Source organism: Sinocyclocheilus rhinocerous, unplaced genomic scaffold, assembly GCF_001515625.1.
Source record: "Sinocyclocheilus rhinocerous isolate Xijiao unplaced genomic scaffold, SAMN03320098_v1.1 scaffold711, whole genome shotgun sequence".
Classification (NCBI taxonomy): domain Eukaryota; kingdom Metazoa; phylum Chordata; class Actinopteri; order Cypriniformes; family Cyprinidae; genus Sinocyclocheilus; species Sinocyclocheilus rhinocerous.
This window is the reverse complement of record NW_015641018.1, coordinates 642,871-666,727: the sequence shown is the minus strand read 5'-3', so window position 1 is coordinate 666,727 and position 23,857 is coordinate 642,871. Positions and strand designations below refer to the sequence as shown.

Sequence of the window (23,857 nt, the reverse complement as noted above, 5' to 3'; positions counted from 1 at the left end):
ACCACCACCACCACCCCACCGACACGATTTCCATTCTCAAGCATGTTGGACCAAAACAAGCCTCTGACAGTGCACTTCCTGTCCACCAGGGCTCAAGACTCCTCAGTCAGCACCGTGAAGGCCGGCACCTCCTCATATAAACCAGATTTGACACCTGACAATGTTGTTGTTTCAATCAGGGGATAATCTTTCTGGCTTTGGGTCGGCGGATATTGGCTCACAACCGGAGGCGTGTCAGGAGCTGCTGCATGCTGGGATAAACAAGACCTTCATAGCAGCTGACAAAAGCAGGGATGCACCAATATCCATAATCTGATCATTATTCTCATGTTGTTTCATGTTGTATATAAATCTATAAAAATCTTTTTTTTTTTTAAGTCTATATTTTGTTTTAATAAATTAAAAAAATTGAACTAAAACCATGTTTTAAATGCTACAAGTGAGTTCAGGCATCACTTTGTAAAGGATACACTGATATTAAAGGGGTCCTATTATGCTTTTTCACTTTTTCAACTTTAGTTAGTCTGTAATGTTGCTGTTTGAGCATAAAAAAGATCTGCAAAGTTACAAAGCTCAAAGTCCACTTCAAAAGGAGATATTTTATTTAACAGAAATCACTTTTCAAAAACTACAACGAACGACTCGTTTGGACTACAACGCATATTTTCCGGGATTTGTGATATCACAAATACCGACGAATGGGACGAGACCTGGTTGAGCTGCACTAGAGAAGGCAACGAGTGTTATCACTATGTCGGAGACTATGTTAGTTTTCCCAAAACAGACAAACTTAGAGTGGTTACAATCATCCGGGTTTAAATCGCACTCAAATTGATTTGATTTTGATGCAATATTTACACTGAAGCTCGCAGGCGGCTATGGTAAGGGGCATGACATTTCCCGACCAGGCGCCAAGTGCTGCCAATCACAACACACACTGGCCCAGCTAACCAATCACAGCACACACTGGCCCAGCTAACCAATCACAGCACACACTGGCCCAGCTAACCAATCACAGCACACACTGGCCCAGCTAACCAATCACAGCACACACTGGCCCAGCTAACCAATCACAGCACACACTGGCCCAGCTAACCAATCACAGCACATTTTGTATTTCAGAAGGCGGGCCTTCATTTGATACAGGAACTATTCGAGCCGTTCATGCCAGACTGGGGAGAGAGGTGTTGTAATAAAGTAAAATATGTGAAAAATAATGTGTTTTTCGAACAACCTAGTATGAGAGCCTGTTCTAGTACACCCACAAAACAAAATCAAGACTTTGTAAAAGAGCATAATAGGAACCCTTTAAAATTTTGACTGATATCGATAATCAGATTTTTTTAATGTTATGTTATGGCTGGTAGCTGATAAATGGCTGATGTAAAAAAATCTATATAAATTTATAAAAATCTTTTTAAAAAAGATTTTGTCTTAATGAATACAAAATAAACTAAAACCATTTCAAAGCACTTAGGAACCACAACAGCAATGTACATTATGAAAAAATAATTTAAAAAAATTAACAATATGTTTTAACAATATACCAAAATAAATTTGAATGATACTATCATTTGATATTTTTCCAAAATATACAAAAAGCATTATAAATACATTTTATAAAATTTTATAAAGTCTAAAAATGTACATTCCTTAAAAAAACAAAAAACATGAATTCACAAAAAACTATCATCTTAAAGAGCCAATTAAAGCATTCATTTAACTGTAAAAATGAGAATAAAATATAATAAAACAAATCTAACTTCTAGAGTAAAGTTTCATGAGAAACACCTAGTTTTTTCAATATGTGCTTGCAGGAGTCACCCCAGAAAGCCCAGCCCCTGCCGTGTCTGTCAGCGGACTGATGGTCTGTGTGTGCGCGACAGCATCTGTCATCTCCTGAAAGACTAAGACATCACCTCCGGCCCCCCCACCATTTCTGAAGCAACCACCCATCTGCAGGTCACCCTCTGGGCAGTCTCGAGCCCTGGGCTTCCATACCAGCCCCATAATTCAAAAAGATCTAGCAGTTCACTCCGACCAAACTTGTGGTTCCAAATAGAAACCATTGAAATAGATGCTATGTGGATCCGTTGACATCATGAGCAGGTGCGCATGGAATCTGTGCATGAAGATTTAGGGCGTACAAATGATCCACAAGCAAATTATCAAACAAAACGACAAGATTTTATCTGTAATCTACTAAAACCAGAGTCGGCTGCCTTCCCCGTCTTGCGGAAACAAAACAGCAGAAAAGACTTCGATGTTGTGCACATCGCTCCCTAATTCTCCATTGCATATTCCCAGGAAGGGTGAATAGGATTTTTGGCAGGGGTGTGCATCATCAGGCGGCTTCCGCAGATTTGCGAACCTCTGCTCCCGTAACAAAAGGCTCAGTGCGGGGCGTTTGATGTGTCTGAACACCCTCGCTGATTCCATCACAAGCACAAAGCCAAGAGCTCATCTCCTATCTGTCAGTGATGAAAAGTGTTCGCCCCAGTACTCAAATTCAATTGAACTTGCCACTAAGGCTTCCCTTCCCAAATCTGCACTGCATATAAGGTGTGGGTTGAGGTTACCTGCTCTTTCTCATTTATTTAACGCAATAAAGCGTGGCATGATTTTGTAGTATGCAATTCAATGTAAAGTAGGATTTTGGGGATGTCACTTGTCTTGGTTGCACCTGGTGTAAGAATGTCCAAAATTAAAGTGAAGAAGGAAAAGTGATGGTTGAGATAAAGGAGAATGTGTGACACTCACAGCTTGTTGAGGTTTTCCAGGCCAGTGAAGGCCCCATTGGTGTCCTCTATAGTGCCAGAAATGTCATTGTGGTCCAACTCCCTGCAGAGACAAAAAGAAAGAGATTAGGAAAGAAAAACGGAGAGAATAAAACAACTGACTCTTTGCTAAGCTCCGCCCACATCCCATAGAAATGTACTGGAAACTTTCACGAACAGTGATTTTTAGTAAATGTGCTCATAAATTGGAAAATATTGAAGGATGTTTATTCTTTTGTGGTCTTGAAGGAATTGTGAACCACATTTTTAATTAATAAATTTTTAAAAATAAATTTTGTTTTATTTTAAATGTCAGTTTTAAATATAGTATTTTAAGTCTAATTTTTATATGCATTTTATTTTATATGTGTTTTTTCGATAATTTCTGTAAAAAAAAAAAAAAGTGGGATTGGTCAGTGAAGTTTTAAAGGCGGGCCTGACAGACGTTCGGCAATGGCACAAGCTGCCCTGAACGCCTGCTTGAAAACAAGAAAGTCCAACAACACTCTCTTTCTTGCTCTCTCTCTCTCTCTGCCAACCAAGCACATTCTTTTCTTTGTGAATTGTGACATTAAGGAGCACAGCAACGCACAGGCCAATGCATGAATAATGCACGACAGCTGAAAGCGCTTTGCACAAACACAACTCTTTCACACAGTTGCACACATATACTCACTCCGACAGCCGTCTGAATCCGTCAACACACCAACCGTGTTGGCAGGTAAAGGCATCGCATGGGCACATCGCATAATGCAACTCCAGACGAATCATGGACAAGCCCAGACGGTGCCAGCAGTCTGCCTACATGGCCTTAACTTTGACTAATTCAAATTAGTTCTTCTAATTCAAATAATCATGTTTTAAACGCTTTTTAGTCAAGTGTACTTAATTTTTTACACGTATGCTATGGTATGGTAAATTTCATCATCAGAGTTCGCATCATAACTTTTCAACATCATTTGTTTCTACACCGTTAAAAAGATCGCTATTGCTGAAAAAGAATAAATGTCTTTTTGAGGTGAGAGGGTGGAGGGATGGTGTCCGCTCCCTCCCGGCCGACAACCGCCCCCTTGGCTCTTTCTGTTACTTTCCCTCCATGCCTGGCCTCGGCTGCCAATTTCCTATTCTTTCTGGCTGGCTGCTTGTGAATGGACCCTGGCTTGTTAATGACAGTAGGGCCGGAGGCCCCCAGGCCTGACCCCCACCCCCTCGGCTCAAAGACGGTCCGGTTCTGGTCTTTCACACCCGACCAGGGCTCCTCTCGCCCGGCCAGATGCGCGTACCAATTAAAACCTCCCCTGCTTCTTTTCAACAGGAGCCCCAGTAAGGCACTAAAGCCATGATTAGATTAGAACTGGCTCGGATGAGAGCGAGAGAGCAAGTCAGAGAGAGAGAGAGCGATATAAAGGAAATCAAGCAAGTAAGACATAAAGAAAGGACAGAACAAAAGAAAACAGAGGCCCTCACAATTGCACTTCACAAGCCCCTTCCCCCCACACTCTGCCCACTGCCAGCAGCGCTGAGGGCTGTGTTGTGCCTTGGCTTGTCACCCTACTGTGAAAAAGCCTTCATCTAAGAAAGTAAAGGCAGAATTCTTCTCTCTTTTTTCTTCTGAGACACTAAAATGGGGAGGGGCATGAAGTGGTGGTTGAGACTTTGTGTGTCTATAGAAGTCAGGCTGGAGAGTTGGTCCCCCATAATGCCTTTCACTGTGTACAAAAAAGACGTCGCTGCTTCTAGGAGGCCTTGAGCAGGGTGCACATGTGCATCCAACTTTGGTGGGAACCAACAAGGAAACAATGAGGAAAAGAAACCAGAAAGCTTAAAAACTTATGGCTACTTTAGCAAATGCCACTAAATCAATCAACACATTCGTCTGCAACAGTGCTAATTAATCTAGAAACTATGGCTGATTTGTTTACCCATTTCAAAAAAGGAAAATGCTGTGGATCCATGCAGTAGATCAGTTGATTTCAATAGAAATGGTGCGCTTCTTGCATTTGGGTTGCAATATATTCTGACATTCATTTTTTAATCTGAATTTTTTTTTTTTTCCCTATTTTTTATAACTTTTTAAAAATTATTCTGACAGTACAGAATGACTTAAAATTCTTGGGTAGACATTAAAAGGAATGTGATCAGGGCAGAATGAACTTGAACCTCATTCCCCCATTTGAGCACCACGACTCAATGTGACAGAACTGTGGCATGATGATTGGCATGTGAATTTCGGAGCCACTGTGCCACAGCTTTGACACCATCAAGTGTTTTTTCACATGCAGGCTAAATCCTAGAGGATTTCTCACAGAGTAAGGACACTTACAGCGTCCGTAGGGAACTAAGGCCTCTAAACGCTCCCTCCGCGATGTGACTGATGGAATTGTGTCCCAAACGCAGTGAGTTCAGGTTCACCAGTTTGGAAAATCCACCCTCAGACAGCTTCGTCAGGTTATTATAGGACAAGTTCCTGGAAAAAATGAAAAACAAACGAGAATTTCAGAATCCAGAATTTAGTTTATCACAGCAGGCTGACGTCCCATCGGGCCGTCTTGTCCAGTATTCAATAACTGCCGTGTCATAAACCTATCTGCAAAATCACGGCTGACCACTCAGCTGATACCGCAGTCAACATGAACTACCAATAAAGCCTTGTTACCCCCACAACGAACAAGAGTGTTAGCTAGAGGAAGATATCGCGTACAGGGAGGACACGATACGCTTGACAGGACTGCCCGCTGTATACACACATTCACCCAGATAAGATCACTTTCACTCAGGTACAGATCTCTTGGCAGACATATACGTGGAGGATTATGCTGTTTTCTTTAACTAGCATCAAGAGAGATGAGTAAAAATGAGGCTGAGCTCCTAAGCGCTGGCAATCCAGTGCATCATTAGGGGATAAACAGAGCTTATCTACAGCAAGACGAGGAGTGCTGTGTGTTTAGTGCAGTAGGTGATACTGTGGACAAATGCTTCCTTGTAATGTAAAGATTGGGTGCGATTAATTCTTTACCTGGTGTCAAATTTGAACAGTAACCAAGATGATATCCTCTTGTATATTTCCTACTGAATTCTATTTTATGATATGCACACTACCATTTAAAATTTGGGGCAAGTAAGATTTTGTTTAAAGAAATTAATGCTTTTATAAGAAAATTGCATTGTTCTCTTAAGATGAATAGATGTAAATATTTATTTATAAAGAAGAACAAGGAGGAGACTGATAAAGAGAGTGATTTCTCACAGTTCTCGAAGTCTCTCACAGAAGCCCCAGCCCTCAGGGTTAAAGTTAGAGATGGAGTTGTTGGAGAGATAGAGCTGCAGGAGCGACTCCAGACCGTAGAGAGAGCCGCTGTTCACCTCCCGCAGACTGTTATAGTCCAGGTGCCTGTAGATGACAAAAAAATCCTTCACTCTCATCATGAGCAATGTGGTGGAGGTGCATTTGATTTATATGTAATATAAATGGTCTATTGTGAGAAATATTAAAGGGGTCATATGATGCTGCTAAAAAGAACATTATTTTGTGTATTTGGTGTAATGAAATGTGTTTATGCGGTTTAAAGTTAAAAAAACACATTATTTTCCACATACTGTACATTATTGTTTCTCCTCTATGCCCCGCCTTTTTGAAACGCGTCGATTTTTACAAAACTAATCGAGATATTTTTGATGAAATCCGAGAGCTTTCTGACCATGCATAGACAGCAAGAGAACCACCACGTTCAAGGCCCAGAAAGGTAGCAAGGACATCGTTAAAATAGTCCATGTGACATCAGTGGTTCAATCTTCATTTTATGACGCTACGAGAATACTTTTTGTAAAAACCAAAATAATGACTTTATTCAACAATTTCTTCTCTTCCGTTTCAGACACGTGACTCACAGATTCCGTGACTCTCGTGAAAGCGTGGCAGAGACTGACACAGAGGAGAAGAATTGTTGAATAAAGTAGTTACTTTTGTTTTCTTTGCTCACAAAAAGTATTCTCGTAGCTTCATAAAATTGAGGTTGAACCACTGATGTCACATGGACTATTTTAATGATGTCCTTACTACCTTTCTGGGCCTTGAACGTGGTGGTTCCCTTGCTGTCTATGCAGGGTCAGAAAGCTCTCGGATTTCATCAAAAATATCTTAATTTGTGCTTTAAAGATGAACGAAGGTCTTACGGGTTTGCAACCACATGAGGGTGAGTAATTAATGACAGAATTTTAATTTTTGGTTGAACTATTCCTTTAATAATTATCTAGCAATATTTAGGTTGTGGTAATGAAGGTTTGGACTCACAGAACTCTCATCCGGGCCAGACCCCAAAACGCCCCATCCGTCAGCTTGCTGATGTTGTTTCTCTGAAGCTTGAGAACTTCTAAACTGCTCAAACCTTGGAAGGTGAGTCCCTCAATCAACCGCAACTTGTTCCTGCTCAGCTCCCTACAAAAAACACACAATTAAAATGTGAATCAAAAGCATTACCAATAAGGTTAAAGTCTTTGAAGAAATGATGCATGATATTGTGAAGACATACACAAATAAAAATAACGGTTCTTTATTTGCATCTAAGATAAAAACCTTTAACATCCTGGTGGGAAAAGGTTCTTCACATTATTAAAATGTCGTTTACATTGTGTACTGAAAGATTCTTATATGACATTGCTGCAAAACCTCCTTTTTGTAACCTTTTTTTCTAAAGAGTGTAACGTTGTAAACAGGCAGCATGTCCAGCTGACCATCAGCTCAAATAAAGCGGTTCTGATCCCTCTTTGATGTCATAACTAACTAACCTATCCTTCTCGCTCACCAACATAGCTGTGGCTTTGTGGTTGCTGAAATGCACTCCAGGTGTGTGTGAGGTTTAATATGAGCTTATGTTGCCTCATGCATACAGAGATTCAGTATCACTCTGTCCACCTGAAGAACAAAGCACATTTTTGATGGAAGTCTGATATGAGCAGAAACAAAGAGCTTAGCTACAGATGGTTACACTCGGGGCACAGATAGATCCATAGATCTGCAATGGAGAGAAAGAATTGTCCTGCTCTGATGTTTACCAATGGTTCTAAGATCCTGAATGCTGATACCTTTCAAATAACATGTGGAAGCCAGTGTCGGAGAAAGTACTTTAAACTGTAGTTTCCAAAGCTGCTGAATAATAAAATACAGTTTAAACTACTCAGCTACTCTTAAGTTAAAAATAGTTTATCTACCCTTTAAAAACGTTTTTGTGTAACAGCTGGACGAAATGCAGTGGAAAGGAACAAAACTTTACTTTTTTACCTAAAAACAACACGCATGATGCATGCCGCTAAAAAAAATAGTGTTGCGTTCCAACTGACAGCGAATGCATTTAAAGAACATTTACATTAACTGAAGCACCTCTGCTTATAATCAAACCCCCCCCCCAAAAAAAAATTGGTGCACACTACCAAAAAGTTTGGGGTCAGTATGATTTTTTAATTTTTACTTTTCAGTAATATTGTGAAATATTATTACACTTTAAAATCACTATTTTAATGTTTATATATATTAAATAATTCTTAATAAATAATTTATAAATTATATATAATTCAAATGATATATATATATATATATATATATATATAATTTATCATTTCAAATGATTATATATATAATTTAAAATTATTATATTATTTATTTTAGTATATTTTAAAATGTAATTTATTCCTGTGCAGGCAAAGCTGAATTTCTAATCTTTAGTGTCACATGATTCTTCAGAAATTCAGCACTGATTTGGTGCTCAAGAAACATTTCTTCTTCTTATGAAAGTTGATAACAGTGGCACTGCTTATGGAAACCATGATACATTTTTTTTTTTCACTTCTATGAAACAGAACTATAAATTACTTTTTTTTTTAACTATAAATGCCTTTACAGTCACTTCTGCTTAATGCATCCTTGCTGAATAAAAATATAAATTTGTTTAAAGAAAAGTATATATACAGTGTAGTGCACTCACAGTTGTGTGAGCTTGGGCAGCTCCAGGCCTTTGACAGGAAGCTGGGTCAATCGGTTCCGGCTCAATCTGAGGATCTGCAGACTCCCGGCGAGGTTCTTAAATGCCCCGAACTCCAGATGAACAATCTTATTACTGCTCAGGTGCCTACAGAAATGAAATATCACGCTTCAGATTGTGAAAGAACACAGTATTACACGAAAACACAGATGTTCACAGTTCTATCAGTTTGAAAGAGAGAGAACGAGTGGGTTTCTCACAGGTCCTTGATTTGTAACCCCGGAGGGAAGCAGTGCTCTCTCAGCTCCGTGATGTCATTATTACTCAGATCTAGAGTCTCCAGAGCAGTGAAGTTCTGCAGCAGGCTCCCCTCCAGTCTGCGGATTTTATTATGGTGCCTAGAAGGAAAAAAGAGCACATCATCTATTATAACTAACTCTATACACAGCTGTACAAACCTTCAAGGAGTGTTTAATACGTTTTCACGTGACTCTCTGGACAGATTACAGACTAATCTGTTGTTTAATGTCTACACAGATCGGGCAAACAAATTGAACATCCTGACAAAGACTAAGACCATAGATCTGATTTCAAGGGTTACAATTCTTAAGTCACGTTATCGCAGTGTTTTTCAGTTTATTAGTGCATAGGCAACTATGCGAAACCATATGTTGACCCACATATCTGCGCTGATAGGCTGCTGGCTGCTCTAACCACATGAGACTCTTTCGGAGAGAATGTGTCAATAGGGCTTTGAAGCCCAATGGAGGCTTGTTTCCACACACGCCTTCAGAAGTGCCAAGTGACTGTGGCTTGATACGGTAACTTGATTTGTCAACACACACACATGCAGATGCACAAACACATACAAGCCTGGAATCCCAAACAAAACCCAGCTATGGTGACAAATATCAGTCAGATGAAAGATTCATCTAAACCGGTGTATGTCTGTTTCTGTACGTATAGCTTTGGATGCAATAGAAGAGATTAAAATAAAATACTTTCATTCTATTCCGGTTTACAGTGAAAAGACAGCTATATGCCACTTCATTTCAACAATTTTTTTTCACACAAGAACAATTTTCATCTAGTTTTTAGCGCAAAATTAGTTTCGTTTAGTCGCACAAAAGAGTAACAAATCATGCATACAACTTTTTCTTTTTCTTTTTTTTTCAAATGTTAAAAATCCTACACTGGATTTGGATTGGGTTGTAAATGGACTGACACTTTTGTTTTGTTTGCGAAAATGTCATAATTTCCACACTGGACTTGAGTGTTTGAGAATCAACAATTAGTGTTGTTCGCAAATCTTTTGTTCTCTTGTAAGTTTAGTCACATCAGACTTGGACAGTTCTTAACTAAGTAAAGACAAATCAAATTACAGTTTTCTCTCATGGGGGCTTTGGATTTCTGTCCTTTTTCCCTGCTTCTATTTCTCTTCAGAGTTGAGGCATGAGAAAGCAGCTGACTTAAGAATCACACTTGTTTTTGCCGGCCACAGAAGGAATGGCGAGGTCAAGGCTCTCCACATCTGGAATTTGTTTTGGGGTAGTTTCAGAGTAAGCCACCCCTGCACTGGAGAATGGGACAGTACTAACGAAACAAATCCGAAAATCTCCCTCTAATAAACTTGCTATTAAATAAGACATAGCGGGCATAAGGAAATGACGCTGCATTAGATGAAAGCTTCATGTACAAGCTTTGGGGTAAACACAATGGGATTTGAATATAGTTAATTCAATACAACGTTATATAGCAATGTACCCTGGTATTACTTTTTGGTAATACCTATTATTTGGTAGATTGGTCCATGAACTTCCAATTCCGATATTCACCATAAAAGGTATTCGTAGACAGTTCCTCAAAAAGAGATCTTCAGAAACATCCTCCATTGAGGCCGGCTAGTCATACCTAACAGTCCAGCACCTGCACTATGATCAATGCTATCGAAACCCTACAAAGTCCAGGCAGACAAAGACTAGTCCGTGCTGGAACAACAAAGCCTCCTTATTCGGATTCCCGATTCTGCGCAAATCTCACAGTAAACACATGGTCCGCAGAGACCGAGAGGGGATTTCTGCTCTGGTTGTCTGCTGGCAGGTGTTCTGTGGGAGCCTGAGAGACCAGTGAGGCCTTTCCCAGTGAAGATGGGACCCAGCCGACACGTAGATGCTCCCAGGGTTGACCGTTTAACTGGGATTCTGGGTGGGAATTGTGAGAAGAGGGGAAAAAGAACGAGGAATGGAAGGACAGAAGAAAGAGCCAGGGAGAACAACGGAAGGAAAGAGAAAAGGAGGGAGTACCCCCACTGTCCCACCTGAATAAACAGACAGAGGGTATGGATAAGGACGAGTGCTGTGCTCACCACCCTACAGGATGTTCCTGTGACTAACAGAGCACTGAGACTCCACTGAGTAGCAGGTCAGCAGCTGGTGACCTTCACCAGGCAAAAAAAACATGCTGACGTTACCAAGAGAAACGGCCCACACTCATGCATTGGCCATCCCAGGCCTGAATCCACAAAACGTTTTAAAGTGGTACTGTTGGGATCTGGATCAGATCTAGGATCTGGCTTACTCCATCTGGGTTACAGCAGATCCTAAAACAGACCCAATGCCAAAATGATACTTTACAAATAGTTTACAAAGACTTTGCTTGCGGTTTAGTTGTTATTCTTATGCTTGTTCGGGCTAAACTGAGATGCTATAGCTGGGTTCCAGACCGGTGTCAGAATCAGTTGTTGTTGTGGTGAGAGAGCGTGGGAGCTGAATATCTCAGCCGGTTAATCCAACCAAAGCTGCACCACACTGAGGATTAGCAGTTTAGCTTCTTTAGGCAGCACTGATTGGCTTATCTGCTTGATGAACTCCAAAGTAAGGAGATGAAATGGTGGAGGTGGTTTGGGAAGGCTGCTCAGAGCTCTCAAAGATTAAATCAGGTAGTGATAGTATGGTTTGGGATGGTCTTCACAATGTCTTGCACAACCGCAACCAATTGGTTATTGGTGGTTCCATAAAGCAGCAACAGTTAGGGCCCTATGATTTCCGTGATGCGGAAAACACCGACAGAATCGCGGAATCCAGTCATAAAAATGGAATTTACTGTATAATGCGTAATGTCACGAAATTTGCCAAATTTTGGACTAATAAGTAGGTCAGTACACTTAAATCAAAACGTGATATGGACTAGTGCCTGCGAATGTTAAGCCACAAAAATACTATTTAAATAAGAATCCTGCATGTTCTGCGTGTCTGTGTGTGAATGAATTATTTACCAGAATGTAAATAAAAAGACAAAAGAAAAAAATAAATATAGTAATAATATATTTTTTTATAAAATCAATTAATTAGATATTATTTTGATTATTAAAATTTAATGGAACCATGGAATCCAGAAACTTAATGGAAAACAGAATTTGTTAGTAATAATAATAATAATTATTATGATTATATTAATAAATAAAATAAAACTGAATTTGAGAGAAAAAACATATTTCATATAAAAAATTTAATTTTTGTTAAACTTTTTATAAAGTGCTGTTAAATTGTGTAAGTTTCATGATTTCAATTAATTAGACATGCTTTTTGATTAATATTTTTTAATTAAACCATTAAAAAGAGTCAAAAAAAACTGAAACGTAAAAAAATCCAGAATCCAGAAAAATAAAAACAGAAAAAGCAGAATTTGGGAAAAAATAAAAACGATTTTCATAGGGCCCTAAACAATCCTTTAAGTGCTATTGCTAACTTTTTGCCAACTTCATATTTCAGAATATTACTCTTGGCGACAAAAATTTACCAACATTCTTAATATGTCAGTGATTTTATTGTGCTTTTTATTTGGCAAATACATTTTCATAAAAGGATATAAATATTACTACTTAAATTATTTTTTCTTTTGTCTTAAACATTCAATCTAATAAGCATCAATGGCTATTTTAGTAAAACACTGGTTTCTTTAAAAATAAAAATTGCCAGCTTGAAAAATTGTCAAACATATGAAAATATTAAGATAGGATATCAAGATCGTTTAACAAATTGTTTAACATAAATAAATGTGGTGAGGTCTCCAAATAAACCCCCAGCCCTACCATAAAACTAGCCAGTGTAACATTTGTCAAACACTCCCCAACAGCTGACAATCATAACGCACTAGAACTATATTTCAATGTCCATTTGTATTATATGGCTTGCATTGACCGTAGACCGTATGCTGCACAGCACACTGTGACAATATGACTGTCAACAGTCAAAGGAAATGATTGAAATCAGTAGAATGGCAACTGTTTAAACACTTCACCAGAGAGAGAGGAAAAAAGAGAGCTACTGTTAAAATGTCGTACTCAGTTCAGATGAAACGGGGCATTGAGGAGTTTGATGCCGGTGACAGACGCGGCAGTATTTTAGTGCTGGCTCTGTGGCCGTATCACAGGGAGCTGCTGTCCGACAGCATTCCAGCTGGTGAACTCAGAGGGGAGGAATTCTGTGAGCGGAGCGGCGTTCCAAACAAGAGCCATGAGCAGGAGCGGGGTCTGGTGTTCCTCACAGGTGGAAACTGAGACCTCTCGCTTTTTCTGTTCCTAACCCTTCATCCGCCTGTATCGGTAACCACCCATCTCGCCCCCTTCCGACTGACCCCTCCCCCATTCTCTCGGTTTCTTTTTTTTATATACAGTAAACCACTTGATTGACAGCTACAGCTGGGCGTTCTACTGCATTCAGCTGTGCGGCTCAAAAAAGATGAGCCCTTCCCGATTTGCGGTGGCCCTCCATAGCGACAGGCCTCGAACCAAGACCAAAAAAAGAAGCACTCTTCCATTTGGACCTAAATTCCCTGATCATCACCCCTCATTCCAACCTTTCCCGATACCCTCCAAGCACAGCTCGGCATGGTAATATCAAATGTTCGATTCCTGTGAAGTGAACTAAACAGTCATCAGGGTTTTCATCATTTCTGGGAGACGGTGATTAACTGTAAATCAATGAGGTCACACCATGAAAGCACAACTGCCCGCTATAAAGACACAGATCGTTTTACCGCTCAAATGAACGACACATTTGGTAGTGGAGAGATATATTACAGATGGGAACATGATCCATGCAGAAGACAGATTACTGCTGGGCTATCAGTCGGTGTGAAGGAGATACGGGCAAACTGGTGCTCTGAAACAGGGCTCTACAGATTGAACATGAACAAGTCTACAGTCAAGCATTATTTAAAGTAATAGTAATGTAAAGGTGAAGCTGTACTTTTTTGATACTTTGATGTAAAAATATCACTGCTTCTAAATTCCTCATTTTAAAATTCTGTTTGGTGACGTACTTCTCCTTTAATATTATAGTACAAACCTGCCATTCAGTACTGATATTTGCAGCTTGAGCAAATCTAGCCGTCTTACTAAAATGCTGTGAAAACTCACAAACCATAACTGTGTACCTGGATGCCGAGGAAGGAATGGGCTAAACCGCCAAGAAACAAACACATACACATGATCACTCCAAATAAGGCAGTAATTCTCCAGGGTAAGGCTAGTAAAGGCAGTCCCACCAGTCTGAGTTTCACAGCCAGCAACACTAAACACCGTCAACTAGAAGTGGGAATTTTTAGGTGTGCACAGTTTTGCTATCTGACTTAATAACCACAAAAAATTAAACAAGTAGCAAATGGAAAGGCACTAGCTGACATGCTAATACTGAAATGTTCCCTGAAGAAAAAAAATGACTGCCCGCACCATGCAAACAATAATTTGTGTCAAGTACAGAAAGTGCCACCTCAGCAGCAGCCGTCATCACAGAGCACACAATGACGTTTCACTTACAAGTAGAGTGTAACGACTGTTGCTGCTGCGGCTCCAAATGAAGGGATGGATGTCAGCTCATTGTGGTCAAGCCTCCTGTCAAGCAAAAAACGGAACAGGTTACACATATCTTAATATAATTATCTTAACATTTCTAATAACATTTCTTATAATACAATAAATATAATATATAGATAGCTAGATAGATATCACACAGATGTCATATTTGTATTTAATGTATTTTGCAGTAAATATAATAGATTTCTAATATATAATGATACATTTAATATATATTTGAATATGTAATTAATGTATTTTACGATATATATATTAATAAAATAAATTATATATATAAAAAATATATGACAAGATGTTTAATGTATTGTTCTAAATATATATATTTAGCAAAACACATTGAATTTATATAGATAGATAGATAGATAGATAGATATTTTTACGTAAGGGTCTTACTGACAATGACCATCAAAACATCAAGAGTGAGAGAAAGAGGGAGAGAGAGAAAGGGAAAGTAGGCCCGTCTGGCTAAGGGCCAGACACAGTCCCTCGATGTATTAAATATTTACAGCGCAGGTTAGTGGCTGGTGTCGGGTGATGATGGAAGGCGCTTATAATAGCAAACCTCTTTATTCCCATTCTCCGCCACTTTCAGGACAATAGCCACTAGCAAAAGTGCTTAAATATCCAATAGCACTGACAGCACGCTTTAAAATTATTTATGACCGATTGTGGCTAATGGCTGTAATTAATGTTATTACACCATTTAATGTACTTCATTCAATTGCCTCTCTCTATGGGGCTTTAGCTGTGGGAATGTTTTCTAGCCAAGTATAGAAGTGGTTTTACATGTAACATTAACCAGCACTTCTACTCTGAAACAAACAGGTTTTTATGCTGGTCTTCTTATTTGAACTGAACAAAGCTGAATTAAGATCAATATCAAGACGCCACTGTCCTGAAAACAAACGCTGGCCTTGTGAAGGCCAACAACACCCTAGAACATTCTGTTACAGCCCTGAAAAAGTTACTAGCATGCTAATTGACTTTATTAATCAGGGACAGATTTACAGCTGATGCTGGGCAGATCTACAGGAGGTTTGGACTGGGGACACGGGGCTGTTCTACTCACACTTCTCTCAGGTTGGGCAGATTGGAGAGGATGTCCATATCGACTGCCGCCAGCTTGTTGTGGCTCAGATTTCTGAGTGAACAGAGAAAGGGAGGGGGAAGGGAGAGAGAAATTTATTAAAACACTTTATTCAGGCACTCATAACAGTCGACAGACTTTACTCTTTCAGTAAAAAGCGGTGACGTGAAAATGATCGCATTTCTCTCACGAGCAGACCCATTCAAGCACCCTAAATCTCTCGCCTCACTATATCTACAGCGCCAGCAGCAGCTTTCAACAACACACCGGACAATCTATCAGTCCGGTTCATCAGTGAAACGTGTCGTATCGACACTTATGGCCCATAAATCATGACCATCAACAGCCTCCTTTAGCGGGACGTCATCTTCATTTCAGCGCGGTTCAGGCGAGCTTCAGACTGGGCTTGGCAGAGCGCTGGCCTCCTGCTGAAATGTCAGAGATTGATGGGGCTGTGATCTATAGAGCTCCTGTCAGCTCTGTGGTTTCTTCCTTCACTCCTAAGCTACTGCATGCTCAGATTTTCCTTTTGGATGGGACGCACCATTCATTCTGCATTGTTTATAGTAAGAGTAATTGGATTAAAAAGGGATTTAATGTTAACTGATTTGATATTTTGCAGGAGCACTTTTTTTTCCATTTTTAATTATTTTTAGACATGAAAATGATGCAGGTTGGTTGGATTTGAACTGTTCCCCCCCCAAAATAGACACCAAGACTCAACAAGTCTGGAGCACAAACTACTAGGCCATAACTCTGATTTCAACCTTTTTAATCATTCACATATACACTACCACTATTAAATGTTTGGGGTCAGTAAGTTCATTTAATGTATACTCACTAATAGTGTTGGGAAGGTTACTTTGGAAATGTAGTAGGTTACAGATTACAAGTTGCCCTATTTCAATTACTTTTTTTAAAGTAATGTAACGGATTACATTTTGATTACTTTTCTAAATTTCTAATGAATGTTTTCAACAATTAATCATTTTCAAACATTTAAACCAGACAGGGTTAACCTTACAGTAGTACTCAACACTGATTACAGTCAGACTTTCAAAATCTTTCCTCACTTGAATTAAGATTATAATTTAATTTAAAGCACAGCACACCACAAAATCAGACTTCAGCACCTCTTTTTACTTTGAGATTGTTCTTTAAATATATTTTAGGTTAAATATATTTCAATTTGGGAAAGAAATCAATTAAATCTGTATATGGGTGTGTGTGAAAACATTCAGATGTGACCCCTTTTGTAATTGTTAACATTTTCATAAGTAACTGTAGTTTAATTACACGTTTTTCTCAGTAACTGTAACGAAGTACAATTACATTTATTTTGTAATTAAATTACGTAACTCCGTTACATGTAATTAGTTATTCTCCAACACCACTTACCAAGGCTTTAAACAAAAATACAACAAAAACGGTAATAATGTAAAATATTATTACAAATTAAAATAACTCTTTTCTGTTTTAATATATTTTAAAATGTAATTTATTCCTGTGATGCAAATCAGATTTTTTTTTTTATCATCACTTCAGTGTCACATAATCCTTCAGAAATCATTCTAATATGATTTGGTGCGCAGGAAACTTTTCTTATTTTTATCAATGTTGAAAACAGTTACACTGCTTAATATTTTTGTGGAAACCGTGATACATTCTTACCTTTTTTTTAGAAAGTAAAAAAAAAAAAAAACAGCCTTTATTTGAAACAGATATATTTTTCCAGGTATATTATTCCATTTTTTTTTTTAAAAGAATACTCAATTAAAAATATAATCGAGTATTTTTTTAAGGAGTATGCTAGGTTACATGTATATTTTGTAAACAAATATTCAGGGCTAAATGTTTCAGCAAATGTATATTTGTTATATATTTAAGTTTTTTGAACAATCCAGGTTAAACAGTTGGCAGTTTTGCACTTCCATTGTAAGTCTATGGGGCAACGATCATAGTGTAACAGGAAGTGTCCACCTGTAAAATCCGTTTAGAACGCTGCTTGTTCCTGCAAACACCAGGTATTGACTTTCGGATTATCTTCAACTCCCTGACTAACAGATTCAATGGCACACCCATCAAGTTCCACTTAGCAGTGTTAAACGTTTTAATCGGCAGCTCATCTGCGCTTGTAAAGAAACAACTGGATGATTGTTCTTCCGTTTGCCGAGTCGATTTTGACAGGTTTGTGGGGCTACAGCTGGTTGTAAAGAAGCGGAATTACCTAACACACTAAATAATGTGTCTGTTTCTCACCCTGAGCTGTCAACTGCAGACTGTGAAGCTGTATGTATACAAACTTGAGAAAGAACAGACATGGACTATATTTACGATGGCCTTCTCAAACTGGGATTGTATACTGAAAAAAGTAAGAAGTTTGCTAATCACACTCTTAGTAGCTCAATTTGTCCTCATTCAAGCGGTAAAGTTACATAAACTAGAACACAATTTAGTACTTTATTTGGTTAAGTTGAACAGGCAAAACTGTCACAATGCTTCTGTGGCTCGGCGGAGATAATAACACAGAGTGAGCTGCCCTCAAGGCAACCGTCTGACAGAGGTGAACACAGCAAAATTGCAGTCCTGTACCATGAGGCAATTACCTAATTATACCAAAGCAAAGTAAAAAATTGCAGGCTTTGAGAGGCTCGCCAGGGGGCACGAATACTGCCGAGAAAATCATGTACGTCATGTAGAATGCTAGTCGCTAATCTGCTTTAGCTGTTTCCAACCTGCAAATTGTTAAGAGTGAGAGTAATGAAACCGACAATCTCGTCTTTCACACACCCATTACTGTCTAATGCTCATATTAGTTTCCACTACAGAATTTTAAGGGCTGAAAAGGAGACCAAATACTGGGTTAAGCCATTTCACAATTATCTGGTCTAAGTTATAATGTGTTTGCCAACAGCTCTGTCAGGCATTAGTGGGTGGAGCTAATAAAGTGGCGGGAAGTGTTACAGTCATTTAAATGTTTTACTGTTATACAGCCAATCAGACAAAATGCTCAGACTAGATCACATCAGTCTTCATGGGGACCTCGTGATGTTTGGAGAACTGACCTATGTCTTACCGGCCAAAAAGGAAATGAGAGTGTTTATATAATCACCGTGTTTAATTCTCAGTGGCTCCACTTTGTTTAAGCCGCTTTATCTTATCAGATAACACTAACTTTCACACCTTCAGGCTGACCTTTGGGGCATAAATCACATGGTCGTTGTAACCGTACAGCAGGCTGGTTTTTTTGTGGCTAACACTGGAGTTTTGTGGCTTTTAGTCCATGTCTGTTAACTTTGAGGCACAAAAGTTTAGGGTCAGTATACAAAAATGCAAAATGTAAAACAATAGTATACTTGTAATAAATGTAATTTATTCCTGTGATGGCCATTACTCCAGTCTTCAGTGTCACATGATGTTGAAAACAGTTTTTGAGTAAATCATTATTTTTTTTCAGGATTCTTTGATGAGTATTAAGTTCAAGTTCAAGAATATAAGCCTACTGATATTTCCCACCCCATCTTCCTGTTTGAACAGAAATATGTCAAAATAACCAAAACATGAAGTTGCATCATGGGAACTTTAATGATTTCACTTGCTAGGTTTGAATGTTTCAGCGTATTGCAAAAAAAACAATTGCTTCCTAATACAATTTGGCAGAAAAACGCTTAAATTCATATATAAAAAAATAGATTTTAATACAATATTGAAAATGAACATTTAAGTCTGACAAAGAATAATTAAAATCAGTAATGATGATTAAGCTGTATGCTTTATCGTATTTATTATTAAATCTCTTTATATTCTATTTTATTTTATATTTATGTTGTGTATCAAGGCTAGAAATATTGCCAGAAATCTGAAGAAATTAATGAAAAAAGTAGCACAAGTCAACTAATTAAACATGACTGTATGCGTAAATATATTTGCAAACTCAGACGATATGATCATGTTTCTATTCTTAAACGATTTGTTTCATGCCTATTATGATTCAAAGCATTAACAAACCCACTGGTCTTTACTCTGAGCTAAAGAAACACCTCTTCTCTTGCTCAGAGAGTCCTGCAGGCCGACTGGACCCTTAAAGGAAACCAGAAACACTTTTTTGGATCGTTAAGAAACTAGTGAGCGCAGTTGAAATTCCCTTTAAGGAAAGGTGAGTGCAATATGCTTTTCCAGCTCTAATAATGCTATATTCAAGAATTATCCAATCATCCTCTATCTGCTCAGCTCACTTCAATTTCTGTGAGAACAGAGAGCTTACACACTTCTACATGCTATTCAACCACTTTATAGCCATGACAATAATGACTTCTAACCTAACCGCACTAGTACAGGCTAGTAAATTCAACTTCAACTCTAACAGCCATTGATGTCTATTTTTCTCGTTTCCATTAAACTTGAAGGCAAACGGCCAACAGTTTCCTATGCCAGGAAACCAAGGGTACGAGAACATTTACACCTAACAAAGCAACCCTCTACATTGCGAGTAAATCACTCGCATATGCGACTAAATCTTACTCTGGGCGACTAAATAACGTCTAACATTAGCCATTGGCTAATCAATTGTTAGATTTTACACGCCAGTGTGTGTGTGAGAGGCGTTCAACTGTCCCCATTTAGATAGCAAAGTAAAGGTGTGTGTGTGTAAAATAGTATATCAGTCTGGCGAGTAAACAAAAAAATGTACTAGCCAATGGCGATTATATTGCCAAGGTGTGCGTAGAGGGTTGCAAAGGTCAAAGTCATTTAGGAAATGACCGGGGGTGGGGGGAGAACCACAACTAAAACAAATTCCCAGTAACATACTGAACTTTTTTTATTAATTATTTTAGGCCAGAATGATAATACTTTCTCAAATATAGTCACATTGATTTGAGTGTAAACAACATGGACCTGTTGATATGTCGACACCGAACTGAGCTCTGACATGCTGGCTCAATAAGGTATTGGAAATAATATACATTATATAGTTATGGCCTGTTATATTAACAATAAAAATTACTCCGTTATGTCAGTTTTTCCCTCAAGGGCCATATTGTGAGTAGAACGGCAAAGAGACGATCTTTATCTATCTTTATCGCTGATAAGCGGAGTGTGAACTTCGATCTTTGGAAGTGTGAAATGATGTCAATGATGGAGCTTTATGATGCAGCTGGAAGACAGAAGCGTCTTTAATGCACCCTGTTTCAGAAGGCCATAAACTAGTCAAAGAATAACTCCTCTGTCACAGCACTGAGCGAAGCAAAGAGCGAGAGACCAGATGGACAGACACTTGCTTCTCCAAAAGCCGCACAGTTTGTGCTCCTTTCTCTCTTGTTTCCTGCCATAAAGACCATTTACAGCCAGGCAACACCACTGATAGTGAAGCCAGGAGCTTCTGCCGACAGTCCAAACAAAGCAAAGAAAAGGGAGCGAGAGTATCGAATCTAGAGTCAAGATCATGAGATAAAGATCATCAGGAAGTGAACATTACACGGTGGGAGAGCAAGAAATTAAATATGAGAAAAAAGCCAACAAACAAAAGAAATCAGAGTAACACAAAGCTTAAATCCAAGACAAACCAGACGCATTTTAAAGAAAGTAGATGACAGAAATTGGCCCCAGGAGCCAGTAAGAAAAGGGTCTCTTTTTGCCTTAGGCCGAGTCAGTACCAGAACCACAGATGCCAGGCAAAAGTCCAACATGCTCACACTTGATTATATACACATTTGTTTAATTTTTAATCTTATAATAAAAACCCAGGGAGTGAAAATACGACCTGCATAGTTACAGACCAGCTCGTGACAGATTGTTCCAGAAAACTTCAAAGTGAACAGAACAAGTGATTGTTAGATTAGGTTTCCCTGCATATGGTTTATTATCTTAACAGAAAGGAAAACTCTGGAGTAATTGCACCACTAGTTTAGCCGGAAACATCAGAGTGGTCAACTTCAGCAGTATATTCATTATATACTGTGTAAAGCATATATCAAATTTAATTTTGTGGGTATGTATGACCAGCAGAGTCAAATTTACATATGTACATACCAGGGAACAATTCAAACACAGCAAAGATACTGTATATATAGGACTTTTTGCCAATCATCTAAATAGAAAAGAAATCATTAAAAATAATATTATATGCACATTTACATACACTCAATCGTGACCAAATATATCAGACTAGTATTAGTATTATATTTAGTCTATATGCATTTAATAATTATAAAATTATTATTATATTGTACAATTATTATTATTGTTAATATAGACCTAGGTTATTATAGTTAACTAAAAATAAAACTAAATAAAAACTCTTATTTAATTTCAGCTAGTTGCCAAAGCAACACACTTCCTTTCATTTAGTTTGACTTGATGTACCAAAATAAAAATGTATAAAAACTATATGGACATATTAAATAATAAAAATAAAAATGACAAAAATATACAACATAATGACTAAAAATGTAACTAAAACTAAATGATTATTATTATAAGAGCAGCAGCGCCATTAAACATGGGAAAGGTGTGTTGATAAATTTGATTCATGGATACTGATTAGCTCAAAAAATGGAGAAAAGAAAACAAAAACATTGAAAAATACAGAAATAAGCAGAAGTTGTGAATTTGCATTAATGTTCCTGATCACAAAAACTGCTGATCAACAGAATATGCATATCAACCTATACGCCTGCACATTATGGTTTAATTCCATAAAACTTCTGGAAACTATACGCAGTATGGGGTTAAGGGATAGTTTGTCAGTAATGCTTTCACAGAATGTTAAATGGTGATTTTAGTCTCCAGACCAAATGTGCTGGGGGTGCTCTATAAGGCCTGTTACTCTCCAATTCTCTCACCCCTCCCCCTTCTTTCACTCTTTTTTATGTCTTTTCCAGATCTCTAAACTCTTACCAGATGTACAGAATTCACAGATGAGTCATCCATCACTTTGTAGACACTTAAACAAAGGAGGGGAGAGAAGGAGGTGCTCAAATGTGTCTCAACAGAAAGAGAATCTGGAATATTTGTTTGATCCTTTTGGAATTTCAATTCTGGTACTAGTGTGGCTGCCATTCCCCTAACCGAGACATAACAACACTCGTCTACATCTAAACTAGTCCAAAAAGAAGATATTCGCTCTGTCAACTCGCCATTAAATCGCTAGTTTCATGTTTTATGCGCATTAACAGACAAAACCTTGAATTTTGGCTGACTGGAAAAGGCCTGGGCATAAATCAATGGATAAAATGTCCTTGAATGCATGGAAACTCCACAAGAGCAGTGCTAACGGAAGGTGCCGTTAACCTCTGTGCCATGCAGGCCAAGCTAAACACGGCAAGGCACTCCTTTAACTCACAATCCGATAACGCAAGCAAACTCCGCTCCAGGCTACCGCATACACCTGGAGCAAACCAGTTCAGCTTTTACATGTGTTACGCGTTATGCTGTCAAAAATCTAGAATGCAAGTTGCTGTTTTTGAGCGTGACCCAAATCTACAGCAACGGGATTAATAAAGCATACTGCTCCGATAACGAAATGAACAAGCATCAAAACGAGTTTGACTGCTAATGACATACTGCTGACTGGTTTCCACACGTTGAAAGAATAAACAATGGGTCGGAGAAGTAGATCAAGATCAGGGGCGTTCCCTCCGAGGAGGCAAAGGAGGCAGTGTCTCCTCAAAAAATTGGATGACAAAATAATCGATATTACAAACATAAATCGCAAATATTACTAAATATGGCATTAAAAGTATAAAAGTCACTCGTTTTAATAAAGTAACACTGTCCAACAGCGACAGCCATCCCGCAGGTAAAGTTACAGCAGAAGCTTGCCTCCCTTCAGTCCATAGACTTATAACAGAGACCTGTTAGTGTGCCGTGACTTTTTTGGGTTGTAATTGAGAATGAATGGGTGAAAGTCATGTGAGAGGAGGTAATGTCTTCATCGCGCTATAATTGGATATGATCGGTTATGATTGAATGTGATTGTTTTCGTGCGAGCTCTCGACTCAGTGGTAGAGCATTGCGTTAGCAGCGCAACAGGTCGTGGGTTCAAATCCCAGGGAACACACATACTGGTAAAAAATGTATAGCCTGAATGCACTGTAAGTCGCTTTGGATAAAAGCATCTGCTAAATGCATAAATTATTAATTA

The 23,857-nt window shown here is 38.5% G+C and overlaps 1 protein-coding gene and 1 long non-coding RNA gene across 3 annotated transcripts in view; one reads left to right on the top strand and one right to left on the bottom strand.

Annotated features, from left to right (window-relative positions):
• Nucleotides 1-23,857, bottom strand: part of LOC107753782 (leucine-rich repeats and immunoglobulin-like domains protein 1) — a 44,071-nt gene that overhangs the window by 11,284 nt on the left and 8,930 nt on the right. For both annotated transcript variants that reach the window (XM_016570008.1, XM_016570006.1), the window contains exons 2-9: nt 15,697-15,768; nt 14,571-14,645; nt 9,013-9,150; nt 8,756-8,899; nt 7,069-7,212; nt 6,025-6,168; nt 5,101-5,244; nt 2,761-2,841 (exon numbers count right to left, since the gene is read on the bottom strand). In XM_016570008.1, the coding sequence (XP_016425494.1) occupies nt 2,761-2,841; nt 5,101-5,244; nt 6,025-6,168; nt 7,069-7,212; nt 8,756-8,899; nt 9,013-9,150; nt 14,571-14,645; nt 15,697-15,768 (942 nt within the window). The remainder of the gene's footprint in view (nt 1-2,760; nt 2,842-5,100; nt 5,245-6,024; nt 6,169-7,068; nt 7,213-8,755; nt 8,900-9,012; nt 9,151-14,570; nt 14,646-15,696; nt 15,769-23,857) is intronic.
• The window catches only part of LOC107753783 (uncharacterized), a 15,407-nt gene continuing 4,962 nt past the window's right edge, over nt 13,413-23,857 (top strand). Inside the window, exons 1-2 of the long non-coding RNA XR_001641502.1 lie at nt 13,413-13,425; nt 20,441-20,443. This is a non-coding gene — a long non-coding RNA (uncharacterized LOC107753783). The remainder of the gene's footprint in view (nt 13,426-20,440; nt 20,444-23,857) is intronic.